The sequence below is a fragment of the Elephas maximus genome, chromosome 2 (assembly GCF_024166365.1).
Source record: "Elephas maximus indicus isolate mEleMax1 chromosome 2, mEleMax1 primary haplotype, whole genome shotgun sequence".
NCBI classification, from domain to species: domain Eukaryota; kingdom Metazoa; phylum Chordata; class Mammalia; order Proboscidea; family Elephantidae; genus Elephas; species Elephas maximus.
The window spans coordinates 75,154,153-75,169,439 of record NC_064820.1 but is presented as its reverse complement, the minus strand read 5'-3'; the positions used below and the strand labels follow the sequence as shown (position 1 = coordinate 75,169,439).

The following is a 15,287-nucleotide window of genomic DNA, read 5'->3' as shown; positions in this document are numbered from 1 at the left end:
TATTCCAATAGCTCTTTTATAGAAAGTAAACACTTCATTGTGAGTTCACAGAGGTCCTTCACAGAGGTCAAATATGTCTGCTCTATTAAAACATAACCAACATACATTTAACTATATACATGTGACTACTAATCATTGTTAATGGAAGTACACAGAAGGTAATACACATCTTAGAGACAAACTTTAGAGAAAAATCTCTCCTCTCCAGTTCACTAAAATTTTATTTTTTACGATGAGCTTATCTTTTAAAAATAACAAGGTAATTTAACATAGTACACCATGAATACAGAACCAATTAATAAGCACTGGTTGCTACTATCTAAAAAGTATTTAAGTTATACAGTATATTATTGTACATATCTTCTCAAGTAAGATATCAGCTGCTTAAATGTATATGAAACTTACTTTTGTGTTTTTCTCCTTTAGAAGGGCCTGCCTGAAAGGTGGCATTTCCCAAATGGTTTTTTACTTCTTGTTCTTCAGCATCATCTTGATTCCTCCTTCTCCTTTTCTTTTGATTTAGGTCTGATTCTAAAGCAATCTGTCCTGAATCCTGTTCTGATAAAGTCAGAGGTGACTGTTCTTCTTCAGCTGTCTGAGTATCCTTTAGCAGTCCTTCTGTGTCTGAAATTTTAGTACTCACAGACCCATCTAGACCATCATTCACTCCTTCACTGACAATTTTTTTCACTGAAAACAAGAGAAATTGTTATGAATTTGTAAACAACCTACGGAAACATCCTTAAAATTGGAGAATATAAGTATTCAAGGATGTTTTCTGAAGTATTATTTGGGTGAGAAAAAAAAATCGAAGACAATCTAAAAGGCCCAATAGGAAACGCCTACATCAGTTATAGAGCCCTGGTGGCACAGTAGTTAAAGTGATCAGCTGCTAACCAAAAGGCTGGTGGTCCAAATGCGCCAGGCTCTATGGGAGAAAGATGTGGCTGTCTGCTTCCATAAAGATTTACAGCCTTGGAAACCCTACAGAACAGTTCTACCCTGTCCTATAGGGTCGGTATTAGTTGGAATCAACTCAACTGCAGCGGATGGGTTTAAATCAGTTATAATACATTTATGCTATAACAATCCACGCAGCCAATAACAACGAGGTAGGTTTATATGCAGTCACATAAAAGATTTTCAAAACATATTGCTGCATAAAATAATCAAGTTGCAGAACTATATAGTATGATCTCATTTTTATTAAACAAAAATAACTACATATACTCTAAGACACACATGCACACCTGTAGGCAGACATCTTCTCTAAAAATATCTAATTTTACCATTTAATGAGGAAAGAAGAGTTTCTTCAATAAATGGTGCTGGGATAACTAGATCTCCACATGCAAAAGAATGAAGTTGGACCCATACCTCACACCATATATAAAAATCAACTCAAAATTGGTCAATGACTTAAATATGAGAATTAAAAACCATAAAACACTTCAAAAAAAAAGTAGGGATAAAACTTTAAGACCTTGATTTTGACAAGGGCTTCTTAGATATGACACCAAAACCATGAGCAACAAAAAACAAATAAATTGGATTTGATCAAAATGAAAAGTTTTTGTGCAAAAGACTTTATCAACAAAATGAGGAAACACTCTACAGAATGAAATGGGAGAAAATAAATATCTGATCATCATATATCTGGTAATACCCAAACTATAAAGAATTGCTATAACTTAAAAACAAGACGACAAACAATCCAATCAAAAAGTGTGCAAAGGACTTGAAAAGATATTCCACCAAAAAAGATAAATATATGTACATATCTCCAATAAGATCTTCAGTAACACAGTCATTAGAGAAATGCAAATCAAAACCACAATGAGATACTACCTCACATTCACTGGGATGGCTGTTGCCAGAAAAATAGAAAAGATGTGGCAAAACTGGGACCCTTGTGCACTGCTGGTAAGAATGTAAAATGATGCAGTATTGTGAAAACAGTTTGGCAGTTGCTCAAATATGACCCAGCAATTCTATTCTTAGGTATATACCCCTGAAAGCAGGGACATGAACAGATACGTATATACCAATGTTCAATGTAGCATTATTCACAATAGTTGAAAGATGGAAAGAACACAAGATGGCTGGATAAACAAAATGTGATACACACATATGATGGAATATTACTCAGTCCTAAGGAGAAATGAAGTCCTAATACATGGTAAGACATGGATGAACCTTGAAAACATATGCTGAGTGAAATACATCAAACACAAAGGACAAATACTATAGGATCCCATTTACATGAATTATTTACAACAGGCAAATGCATAGTGACACGAGTTTATTAGGGTTACCAGGTGCTGGGGAGAGAAGGAATGGGAGATAATGCTTAAGGAGTACTGAGCTTCTGTTTGGGTTGATGTAAAACTTTTGGAAATGGATAGTGGTGATGGTGGCACAATATGGTGAATCTAATTAATGTCACTGAATTTTACACTTGGAAATGATTGAAGTGACAAATTTTTTGTTAAGTATATTTTACCAAACACACCAAAACAAAACGAAACAAAACAAAAAAACTAATCTTAAAAGATAACAAAATTCAATGTCATTTACTTTAAAAAAAAAAAAGAAAGTCAAAACCCCGAGAGTATGGCCCCCAGATACCCTTTTAACTCAATACTGAGGTTACTCCCGAGGTCCGCCCTTCAGCCAAAGATTAGACAGGCCCATAAAACAAACAATAATACATGTAGCTCAACCATGTATACAAGACTAAATGGGCACAACAGCCTAGGGACAAGGACGAGAAAGCAGGAGGGAACAAGAAAGCTGCAAGAATGGAAATGGGGAACACAAGGTCAAGAAAGGGAGAGCATTGACATGTCGTGAGGCTGGCAACCAATGTCACAAAACAATGTGTGTATTAATTGCTTAATGAGAAACTAATTTGCTCTGTAAACCTTCATCTAAAGCACGATAATAAATAAGCCAAAACAAGATTCTAAAATCAAGAAAATAAGACCTGATTTATTCTCTATCAGAACAATAACTAGGAATTTTAAAATTCTGAGACTTGTAATAACATATTTGAAGAATTCTTACATTAAATAAGATATAGTATGAGTTACTTGTGCTATCACCTGTAATGGAATAAATCACAAGAATTAATATATCTATCCTCATCTCCTAGGGCTATAGAAGACAAGTAAAATAAAATTAACTGAAGAATGAAGTAACTTTACATTTATCAATACTCCAGGAAAAAAGAATTCTAGCTTGGCTCTGTGTAGAAAAGAGTTAACACAGCAAGCTTGACTACTATCAGTTGAAAGTCCTGCTTATATGGTTGGGCAGTATTTGAGAACTTGGTTTGGGAGGGTTCCCACCTCACTAAATAATAATAGCTAACTGTGCCTAGTTTGTACAAACCATATGGTTTACACCGAACACCTGCTTTCCTTCTAGAAGTCTGAAATTTTAGTACGTGCCAAGGCAAAGGCTGTATATGTGAACCTGTTGCTGACAAGTCAATGCTGACTCACAGCAACTCTACAGGACAGGGTTGAACAGCCCCATAATGTTTCCAAGAAGTGGCTGGTCAGTTTGAACTGCGAATCTTTTGGTTAGCAGCTAAGCTCTTAAACGAACAGTCCCCAATAAATACCTTGCGCACTAAAGCTCTAACGAGCTTTGCCGCAGACAACATTTCACACATGCTGTCGGACCTTGTTACTAGGAGAATCAATTGTATCCTGTTTGACTCTACTGGGAGACGACCCTTGGAAGCTTGTGTCTGGCTTCCCCTGGAGTTCACTGGATGCATCTTTTCCCTTTGCTGATTTTGCTCTGTATCCTTTTGCTGTAATCAATCTTCATTGTAAGTAGTACCACTATATGCTAAGTCTTATAAACCCTCCTAGTGTATCAACGAAGTTGGGAATGGTCTTGGGGATCCAAAACACAGACTCTCGTAGCTCTACGTTTAAGTCCTGCTGCCACTGTTAACACTGTGTGACCCTAGGAAAAAGTGACTAAGAATATCTGTGGCTGTTTCTTTGTGATTAAAACAATAGAAAAGGGGATAGGATGTGGACTAACATATACGGTTCCCTGTAGTTCCAAAATTTTGTGATTATAGCTAAACATTGTTCTCAGAGTTAAGAGTTCAAATAGTTGAAAAACATAAGACTAAAAACAGAAATAGCTACATATAAACAATTTTCTACATGCTGACATTAACCTTTAGAAATAAGCTGTGCTCTAACAATACAATCTAGTACAACCCCAAAGTATTACAGCTCCATTTTTTCAAATATTAAGATTTTATACCAGATTTTTTTACAGAGGAAAATGATAACTAATCAAACATGAAAAGTGAAACTCCAAAATTCTGATGCTTTTTTATTAGCCGTAACTATGCTCTAGTGCTAGAAAGATGTCAAATAGTCTAGCCATGCAAAATATAAAATTTAAAAAGAAGCTGCTGTTGTGGCCCAGATAACTAGATTGAAGAAAAATCAATTCCCTTCAATGAACTCTTAAAGATTTGAAGGATAATATCGTAAGTATACTACTGCTAAGTAAAACAGCACAACTTCTTTTCAAATAAATACCTTTTACTTTTTTCCGTGGTTTGGAAGGTTTCTTCTCCTTTGGATTTTGATTTTTAACTGATTTTTGTTTTCTTTTCTCTTCTTCGGCAAGAACTTTCTGAAGCAAATGAGCAAAAAAATCGAAGTCAAAAGGGCGCTTTTCCTCTGTTTAAAAAAAAAAGGAAAAGAACTTTCAAATTTTGATTTTTTAAAGCACCGTAAGATCAAAAGCAAATGAGTGTGTCTATCATAGGAAAATACGTAACTCCATTCACTGTAGTACAGTTGTACGATAGAATACCACTCAACAATAAACAGGAACAAACCACTACTAAAACATACAACATGGATGAATCTCAAGAACATGCTGAGTGAAAGAAGACAAACACACGAAGAGTATATACTGTATGATTCCATGAATAAGACATTCTAGAACGGGCTGAATTAACGTATGGGAAGTCAAACGATAATAGTGGTTGCTCTGGAACAGGAGAACAGCAGCAGATATTAACCAGAAAGGGAAATGAGGGACCTTTCTAGAGCATAGAAAACATCCTATATCTTGTTTTGGGTGGTAGGTACATGAGTGTACTCACTGCCAATACTCATCAAACTATACATTGAACTGTATGTAAATTATAAAGCAACTTAAATAAATGGTCTATGGTAACTAAGAGGTCTTCAAAAAGCCTACCCAGCATCATATGTCCTCTCTTTATCAACCATCTTACTATTTACTCTTTCAAAAGTCAGCAAAGGTGAAAAGGAATGAATCCTGATCAGGATGATGCCCACTAAATACCCACCAACAGCACCATAACCAGAAAGAGCAATCAGTGAACAAACCAGGGATGCATTCACTACAGGAGTCAAATGCTTACCTAAGCTCTAAGGCTAAAAATGTAGTGAAAGTAAACAGTGCTCTGTACACAGAAGGCCACGACTGGTTTGGTCACACGATGGCCTCAGAAAAACAGGTATACATCAAAACAGAAATAAGTTAGTCTTAGGATACCACGCCCAAACCTGGAATTCCTAAAGGCCCTGTTTATGTGGACCAGTTTTTTGCTGTTCTGACTCTCTACAATACAGTTCACACTAAAATAATCCATAAGGAATTTCCACATGGTTCTCAGGAGAATTCAAAATGTAAGTTTCCGATAAAGTGTTTTTTTTTTGTTTTAATTCTCTATTACAAACCACGGAAATCACTGAGTTTTAAATATATCTATTAAAATGGCTTTAAGAAAAGATTCGTACCCCCAATAGACTGCTTGCAGATTTATGGACTCTTTCATGATTATTATGTGTTAAACATAACAAAGTTTCAGAACCACTTCTCTAAAATGGAGAGAGTCAAAGATCACGATGTTCCAGGTCTTCCAGAAACTATTCCTGGAAGTGGTTTCCCTGAGGATCCAATACAACACTGGGTATTATAAGTCCCACTCATCGACCTTAATGTCCATTCATAAAATAAGTGTACATATCACACAACCTAAGTTCTCTCTATACTTAGGTTATTTTCTAAGATTAACACTATGGCAAATGGATATTGAATACATTTATTAATCATGGAACTTTGGTAATTATAACCAACCAAAACCCATTGCCATCAAGTCAATTCCAACTCACAGGACAGAGTGGGACTGCCCCGTAGGGTTTCCAAGGCTGTAATTTTGACCAAAGCAGACTGCCACATCTTTCTCCCACAGAGCAGCTAGTGACTTTGAGCTGCCAACCTTTCAGTTAGCAGCCAAACACTTAACCACTGCGCCACTAGCGCTCCTTTTGATAATTATAGGTCCATTCCAAAGAACATAGAAACTACTTTAAACAGTACATTTAATTTTAGTCATTTTCTTTATAGATCAGTTGAGGCTTTCTCTGAACTTAGAGGAAAAAATGTTATGAGAATATTAGCTAGAAACTGAAAGTTATATATCATTCCTCAAATCAGGTCTAGATTCAACTGCTACCTCTTCAAAAAGACCTTCCCTGACTACCCAATCTAAATATCCACCCTTTTCTTTCTTCTTCTTAGAAATGAATCACTGTCTGAAATTATCATCTTATCAACTGTATTTCTTCCACCAAATTAAGACTTAAGACTCTAAAAAGCAGGATTCTCATCTGACCTGCTCTGCCACCTATGCCAAGTGGGCAGTGCTGTTTTTGAATGACTGACTGACTATTGGAAGGAACCACCTATAATACTCTACCTTCCAGAAACAATGAACTCTTTCTTCCATACAGTTCCCTCTGAAGAAAGTGCACTGAGAAGTCATACCTCCAGTCCTTCTTTAACCTCTTAAGCCTCTGAACTCTATTTACCTGCTTTTTGTCATTTTAGCTAGTCTCTTGCCTTGAATCTGTGGCAACGGCTGGACTTCTATTGCTAAGGAGAAAAGTTTCTAATCTTCCTATGCCAATACAGGGACAAAAGGAATCTAAAACACACAGGAGCCAAATACAAAAGACTGATCATTTTTTAGAATCTCCAATGGTTCTCTGTAAAAGAAGCCTTAATACTTACGAAATGCTTTGTCTATTCTCCATCCATTTGTTTTCTCTTCACGTTTAAATTTATTCTGTTTAAAAGAAAAAAAAAAGCTATGTAATTTTCTCTCATTAAATAAATGAAATTATTTAGAAATATCAAGCATTAAAATGATGCTCTTATACGATTTAAGTAGTTTAAACCTTCAGCTTTTACAAAGCAGAGATCAAAGATCTAAGCTTCCAGATCCCCCCTTATGACCAACAGCATGAATCTGCAATGGAAGCTGGGTTTACAGGTGACAGAAAAAAATAAAGTCAACTAGCATAGAGAAAATTAAATCCAGAATCTATCAAGCTAAGCAGTGTTAACTTTTTAAAAACTAATATATTCATATGAAATTTACATTATTGTTCTTACATGTTTTCAATGGCATGGAGTTGAGACTCTAGAGAAACACTAAGCAGAATTTTGAAGCAGGTAAAGTTTGAAAGCAGGAACATTCTTATATTTTAAGGCACATTTCCTCATACTTGCTTTACCACCAAAGATTCCTATTCTCAGTTCCACTCCAGATTACCTCCATTAGGATGTAGGTGATTAAGGTTTAGGGCTTAATCCATCCTAAGGTAATTAGGAAGTCTGAGAGCATAAACCAGTGTCTGAAAATTTGTAATCCTGCGTACACATACTGGGAGAGGGAAAAATCAGTCAATATCTGTCTTCTACAGATCAAGGGTCTACAAGCTTTTATTAAAAACACACACCAAAAAAAACCCAGATTTTTTATTGCACAAAATTACTGGTGAGAAAAATCACATAAAAGAAACGAAATTCTTCACGGCCCCCTTCTTCTCTCCAAAAGTAACAAACCATTAACCTGACTTTTGAAGCAATCACTTTTTTGCCTTTCTTTATTGTTTTACCATTCACCTGTATATCTTAGACTCTACAGTTTAGCCCTGCTCGTATTTTTAAACTTGATGTGATTTTAACAGCTTTTAACCTATCGATAACCCACCTCTCTTCCTTTTTCTTTATTATTCTTTATAAAACTTGTTAACTATGTAATACAAAAGTTTTTCAAGGACGATCATCTTTCTTCTTGAAAAGGTTATAGTATATTTTAAACATCTCAAAAGTTAACAAAAATTACCACCACAAGAATCAACAGGCTATATAATCACTAAATTAAATGTCCTGAGAGAAATGCCAGTAGGTTTCAGGTATTAGTCTATTCTTAAACACTGCTATATCATATTTTACCTAATTGGGAAAATAATTCAGAAGTACCGACAATTTTCTTGGAACATGTGCTGATATTAGTCACTGACATCAATCATTAACAGTAAGTCATTAATTTTCAGGCTAGAACCCCAGCTGAGAAAGATCACTCTAGGGTATGGTCCTTATCACTAAGTGGTGGCCTTTCTAGTATCTCTGGTGAATGCCTGAGAGTTAAGGAGATCCTTCCATTCAGCTGTGCTAGAACGTTATCTCCCAGCGTTACATGATTTCTAGTATCTTCTTTCTGATCTCATTCCTATAGTAGTTGCTCTCTGCTAGGCCTTGTGCTCTGGGCATCTGCAAACCAGACTTAGGTCAAGGACCCACGGAGAATTTCCATCAGGCTTGTGAGGTCTCCTTGACACAGATCCCTTTTCTCAAGAACCATGCCCCTAAAGATTCTCCACCCCTTCAGCTCAGTAGGAGCTGTACTCTGCTTGGCTTTTAACTCCCTCTCATTAATTAGGCAACGACCCAAGGCAGAGAATGAAAGAGATTTCAGCAGAGAAATGGAAACTATGAAAAATAACCAACTAGAAATTAAAGAAATGAAAAGATACCGTATTTTATGCAAATACTGCATGTTAAACATTTTTTGCCAACCGTGCCCCCCTGAGGTATTTTCATAAGCATGCTATGCTAATTTTTTACAGCAATATGTAAAAAAAAAAAAATTAGCATAGAGTGCGTAAGAAAATACCTGGGGGGTAGGGTGCAGTTGGCAAAACCACATAATGCACGTTATCTGCATAAAACATAGTACAGCACATTCATTGAATGTGCTTAATAGCAGACTGAAGATAGCAAAAGACGTGGTGAGTGAACCTGAAGACATAGCAACTGAAACTATTCAAACTCAAATAAACAGATCAGACAAAAAATGGACAGAACTTCAGCAACGCAGCACAGCTAAATGAAAAGAACGAAGCCAAAAATACACTAAAAGAAATGACGGTTAAAAATACAGTGAAAACATCAACCCACAGATCCAAAAAGCCAACAAACCCAAAGCAGTATAAAAACAAAGAAAATCACACCTAGGCATATCATACTGCTGAACACCAAAGTTAAAGAAAAAAATCTTGAAAACAGGCAGAGAAATCAATTCATCACATACAGGGGAAGATTAAACAAAAAGTAAGCAAAAAAAAGTAAATGCTAAAGATTAAAAAACAATGAAGTAGAAAACACAATTGAAAAACTAATATAGCCAAAGTTGATTCTTTTAAAAGATTTTCAAAAGCTGACAAACTCTTAGCAAGACATAAAGAAAAAAATAAATGAATAAAAGAAAAGAGAAAACACAAACTGTCAATCAAAGAGTATTCCCCGCTTTTCAAAAGTTTGGTTTATGCCACTTTGCTTTTACAAAATATCTACATTAGTACCTGTTTTCACTAACTGAAAGAAATCCAGAGAGGATTTTCACTTTTATGAAAAATGGCAAAAAGCAGAAATAGTGTTCAGCAGCGAGCAGTTAAAGTGGCAGCATGCACCCCGAGCAGGTGGCCTAGCCCCCACCTTGGGCCTCAGAGCCTTCCCCAATTCCCTGAGGGTGGGAAGAGGTGTCGCTGTGGGTCACCAACCAACCCTCCCAGCCTGGTGGCCCCCTCCTTTCCTCCAGCACACCTCTTCTCCATCATGCTTCTTTTGTCCACTCCCCTCTCTCCAGGCTCCCAACAGAACGTGATAGTCTCTAGCCTCCCAGAGAGCCTGGGCAGGTAAGCCAGGGGCTGGTCTCTACTCCTTTTCCCTAGGAGGTAGAGCCCTGCAGCAGGAGTACACTGCAGCTGCCAATCATTCCTCCCCCTCCCCAGCGTGTGCCATCCGCCATCTGGCCAGCCAGCCTCTCTCCGAGGGCCTCTATCCCAGGTACCGGTGAGGGTGGGGAGGTGGGAGTGGATCCCCTCTTTCTTGGCTTCTTCCGAGGCACCTTGCTGCTCCTCCACCTAGGCCTGGCCATCCCTGGGCTACAGGGGGGACAGCTCCCAGCCCCTTTGGTAAGGTCAAGATGGTGGACACTCTACGACACAGGAGCTGGAGAGGATAGCGAACTGGGGGTTGTGGCCTTAACCCAGGAAAGGGGCAGCCCTCAGGACCTGTGTCCCAGTTAGGGGATATCTCTGTCCTGGGCAAGCTCCGTCCCCTAAAACTACACTCAGCATCTCAGCATTAAGCTGCTATAACTTTGAACTGTGTCTGTGAGCATCTGTGCTTTATTTCAATTTACTTATCATATCATTCCTCCTTTCACTATATGTTAGTGTTACCTGAGGTTTTATGTGTTACTTGGTATGAACTGGAAGGCTAATTTTGGGGTCTGGGAACACTCAAATTTTTTCCCAGAGAAAGTAACGATAATTCAACCACTCTGACTGGGATCACAATAGCAGGTCCTGGATAGAGTGGGAGAAAAATGTAGAACAAAATTCAAATACATTAAAAAAAAACAAAACAGATTTATTGGTCTGAAAGAGACTGGTGGAATCCCTGAGACTACAGCCCTTAGACACCCTTCAAACCTGGAACTGAACCAACTCCTGAAGACCACCTTTCAGTCAAACAATAGACAGCTCTATAAACTGAAAAACAGCACCCGCAAGGAATATGCTCCTCAGAACAATAAACCATACTAGACCAAAAGGACAGCATTTGCCCAAAAACAAAGTTCAGAAGGCAGGAAGGGGCAAGAAAGATGGGTGAATGGGAATGGGAACCCAGGGAGGAAGTGGGTAGAGTGCTGCCATATGGAAGGAATTGCAACTAATGTCATGAAACAAAATGTGTATAAACTGTTGACTGGGAAACTAATTTGTTCCGTAAACTTCACCCAAACCAAACTGCAATGAACGGCTAAAAAAAAAAGATTACAGCCAAGATAACCCTATAGGACAGTTCTACTCTGTCATATTAGATCGTTATGAATCCAAATCAACTTAAAGGCACACCATCACAACAAAAAGACTCTCAGGGGGCTGTGACATATCTGAACCTGCCCCCCCCCCAAATTAATGGTAATTGCTACTCTGCTTTACACCATTTCGGTTTACTAAAGGGTTCGTAGGCACGCTCTACTTTCAGATACCAGAGAAAACCTATGTCACATTAAAAAGATAAGGTAATAGTATGAAAACTTCATGTCAATAAATTCAACAACTTGGCATCAAAACTGATGTAAGACACAGAAAATCTGAATAGCCCTATGTCTATTAAAGAAACTGAATTTATAGTAAAAAAAAAAAAAAAAAAACTTTCCTCCAAAGAAAACTATAGGCCCATATGGTTTCACTGGTGAATTCTATCAAACATTATAGTACTAACTGTAAACAAAGCCTTTCAGAAAACACAAGAAGAGGGAGCACTACTCATTTTCTATAGCTAGTATAATGCTGATATCAGACAAGAACATTAAAAGAAAATTATAAACCAATTATCTCTCATAAACAAAGATGCAAAAATCCTCATGAAAATATTAACAAACAAAATCTAACAACACATAAAAAGAATAGTACATTATGACCAAATTGTGGTTTATCCCAGAACTACAAGGTTGGTTCAACATTTGAAAAGCAATGTAATTTACTAAGCTTAAATACTATTAATTTTAACTTTCCTACACTTTGCCAAAGACTTAACCACACTAAACTTTTAGGGGAAGGTTCTAAATGATTTTTGAGAGAAATACTACAGTGACAAATTTATCACTGACTCCCCTCAGATCATTCTTTCTCCAATCTTAGACAATTAATAATTTGCAGACTTCAACTGAACTGAACTTCAACTTAGCATTCTGTTCTGTATCAAAGATCAACGCAGAGACTATAAACAGTTCATCTCTTACAGAAATGCAATGAGTAAGACTATTTCATTACACTGTACAGTGCCCCTTATATAATATCCCCAGACGATCCAGGCCTAGTCTAATTCTAGAAACCTAAACATCTTTCACATGATAACACCGTGATAAAAAATAATATTTTGAAGTACATCACAAAGTAGCACTCGTTTGTTATTATGAACCACTGTAAGTAGCTTGAATTTTTTATACAGTAGTTTTTACGGGGGTTGGTTTATAAATACAGGTTATACGTAAGTCAGATGTTTGTAACCCAGGGACTGCTTGTACATAACTCTTCTTTTATCCTAGCTTCAGTGTCTTTGTTGGTACTCCTTCAAATCCATTTTAGAAGTGGGTACGGTATAAATAAAATACTGAAGTATATTGTACCCATATTAAAAATGAGAAATACTTCTTTTCAAGCAATAAACAGACATAAATGTAAACAAAAAACATAATAGGGAAAAAGGACAGACTGAGATTAAAAGCAAAGATAAGAAAATAATAGTAATACTAGTACTCTGGGCTCTTGCCAGTCAACAAATGTGGTCAGTTTACTATACCTTAATTTCTATCCTTGCTCTGTGAGGAAAAAGTTGTCCAATCATAGAAAAGTCAGTTCCCACCATGCTGATGGCTAAAAAGAACATATCTGTTTCTGTAAAAGTAGAAGTTTTAGAAGGACTGAAAATTAATCTTCTCAATTCTTTCAGAGAAAAAAAATTCTTACATAAGTATATACTGAGTTAAAAATAAATACAACAGTACTTGACAGTTTTTCATTAAAATCCAGTAAATCTTTAGTCATAGATTTCCATTTTATCGTAAAGAACTTCATGGAATATCTAAAAACATTTTCTTTAAATTTTTTAAGGAAAAAAGCATTAAGTATTAGAAATTTGCATGCACACACCAAAGCAGTTAGAATTAAAAAAAAAAAAAAGACATCCTGCCTATGTGGTCTCATTCAAGGTGTCCTAAAGAAAACTGTCAGTTATAGTCAATATACTACCACGCTATGTTATCAACCAGGAAGTGCTAAGTAGTATGTGAAATAAAATAGCTAGGAAGATACACAAGTTACTTCCAGAGAACAGGACTGGGAAGAAAGAGAAGAGAGGTACAGAATCTTTCCTTTCGTTCTATATGCTTCTGCATGTTTGAAATCTTCCCCAAAACAAACTATTATTTCTATAATAAAAAGTAAACAACAAGCAATAGCATGCAAAAGGTAATGCATATTTTTTAATGGTACAATTTTTACCTGTAAAAACTTTATTATACAATACTGTCTGCGGTAGAACATTGTATTATGAGCATTTGAAATCTTGTTTCATTACAGTGAGGTTTGTTGTACAGGAATTTAACATAGACGAACAGTACAAAGAAAATGATCATAAAGCTAATTCTTAAAAAGGTTTCTAAGATAAAGTCAGGGATACAGTCCCACGTCAAGGAAGCAGGGACGAGAGGTAAAGTATTCTCCCTGAAAACTTATGAAGAGAAAATAATACAGTAATTTGCATTTCATTTATTTACAAGCCACAAAAAAAAGGAAAAAAAAAAACCATTGCCAGCAAGTCAATTCCAACTTATTTCAGGACCAGAAAAAATAATTCACATCATTTGAAATACAAAAGTTACACAATTTAAAATGAAAATTAGTTACCTTTATTTGACCATGGCTTAGAGTAATAGTTCTTCCTAAAGCTGGAGTATGTAGTCGTAGAGCCACGTTCAAATATGGGGTCATTTTCCTCAACAACACAGGGGCCTTTTGTCCTTAAAACTTCTACAGTTAAACTGAAAGAAACACATTTTCAAATGGATCCACAATTAAAATAAATAAGGAAAAAAATAGGAATTGAGATCTGAATAGTTCCATTTTGAAATTTACCATGGCAGTCATATCAAAAGTATGTATATTTTCCCAAACATTTGCTAATTTTCACCGAATGTGTGATTCCCAGGGGGTAAAAATAAAAGGTACCTTGTTTTCAAAATTCCTAACAGTAATATACAATTTACAAAATGCCTCTGGACCATCTAAAAAAATAATTTTACTGACTTCTGCAAGCCTCCCATATTCAACATGTATCATCATGCTAAGCCCAGCAGGGGATACTGAAAAATACAAACATTTTATACTCGTGTTTTACCTTTCACCAGTCAAAGCACTTAAATACACTTTTAACTATTTAATGATTCATAAAATCATCATCATAAATTAATGGAAAACAGCCTGCAAAAAACTATCATCAACAGTGTTAAATTTATGTTTATCACAGAATTTAATGTTATAAAATTATTTCTCACTGTCAAAATATTTTCCATCCCTCTTTTATATTTACTTACTTACTTATCCTTTTAAAAAAAAAATATATATATATATATACACACACACACTTTGGAAAGAAACCTAAATGCCACAATGCCAAATAATGTTTTAACTGAGAAATTAAACCAGAAGGTGAATTAAACATTACCATAGCAAAAACCTGACCCAAGCCATGTTGTTTTCAATCATCTCATATGCATGTGAAAGCTGAACAATCAATTAGGAAGACCAAAAAAAGAACTGACGCCTTTGAATTGCAGTGTTGGTGAAGAATATTGAATATACCATGGGGCCAAAAGAACAAACAAATACGTCTTAGAAGAAGTACAGCCTGAATGCTCCTTAGAAACAAGGGTGGCGAGGCTACATCTCACATACTTTGAATATATTATCAGGTGGGATCAGTCCTTGGAGAAGGACACCATGCTTGGTAAAGCAGAGGGTCAGCAAACAACAGGAAGACCCTCAACGAAACGGACTGACACAGTGGCTACAACAATGGGCTCAAGCATAACAATGACTGTGAGGATGGCGCAGGATCAGGCAGTGTTTCGTTCTGTTGTACACAGGGTCACTATGAGTCAGAACTGACTCGAAAGCACCTAACAACATAGCAAAAATCATAAGATATGTTTCCTTATATATGTGTTAGGTCTCACCACACACCAGGATACACATTAGTTAATAACATGAAAATCTGAAAACCGACTTCAAGACTAGAAACCCAGCCTCAGTGGAGGATAGCATGTGATTAGTTGTGTAGCTCAA

At 36.3% G+C, this 15,287-nt stretch overlaps 1 protein-coding gene across 3 annotated transcripts in view; it reads right to left on the bottom strand.

Annotated features, from left to right (window-relative positions):
- BDP1 (B double prime 1, subunit of RNA polymerase III transcription initiation factor IIIB) overlaps positions 1-15,287 on the bottom strand; it is a 118,677-nt gene that overhangs the window by 89,410 nt on the left and 13,980 nt on the right. For all 3 annotated transcript variants that reach the window (XM_049865228.1, XM_049865238.1, XM_049865246.1), the window contains exons 6-10: positions 13,851-13,984; positions 12,745-12,839; positions 7,093-7,147; positions 4,578-4,721; positions 406-690 (exon numbers count right to left, since the gene is read on the bottom strand). In XM_049865228.1, the coding sequence (XP_049721185.1) occupies positions 406-690; positions 4,578-4,721; positions 7,093-7,147; positions 12,745-12,839; positions 13,851-13,984 (713 nt within the window). The remainder of the gene's footprint in view (positions 1-405; positions 691-4,577; positions 4,722-7,092; positions 7,148-12,744; positions 12,840-13,850; positions 13,985-15,287) is intronic.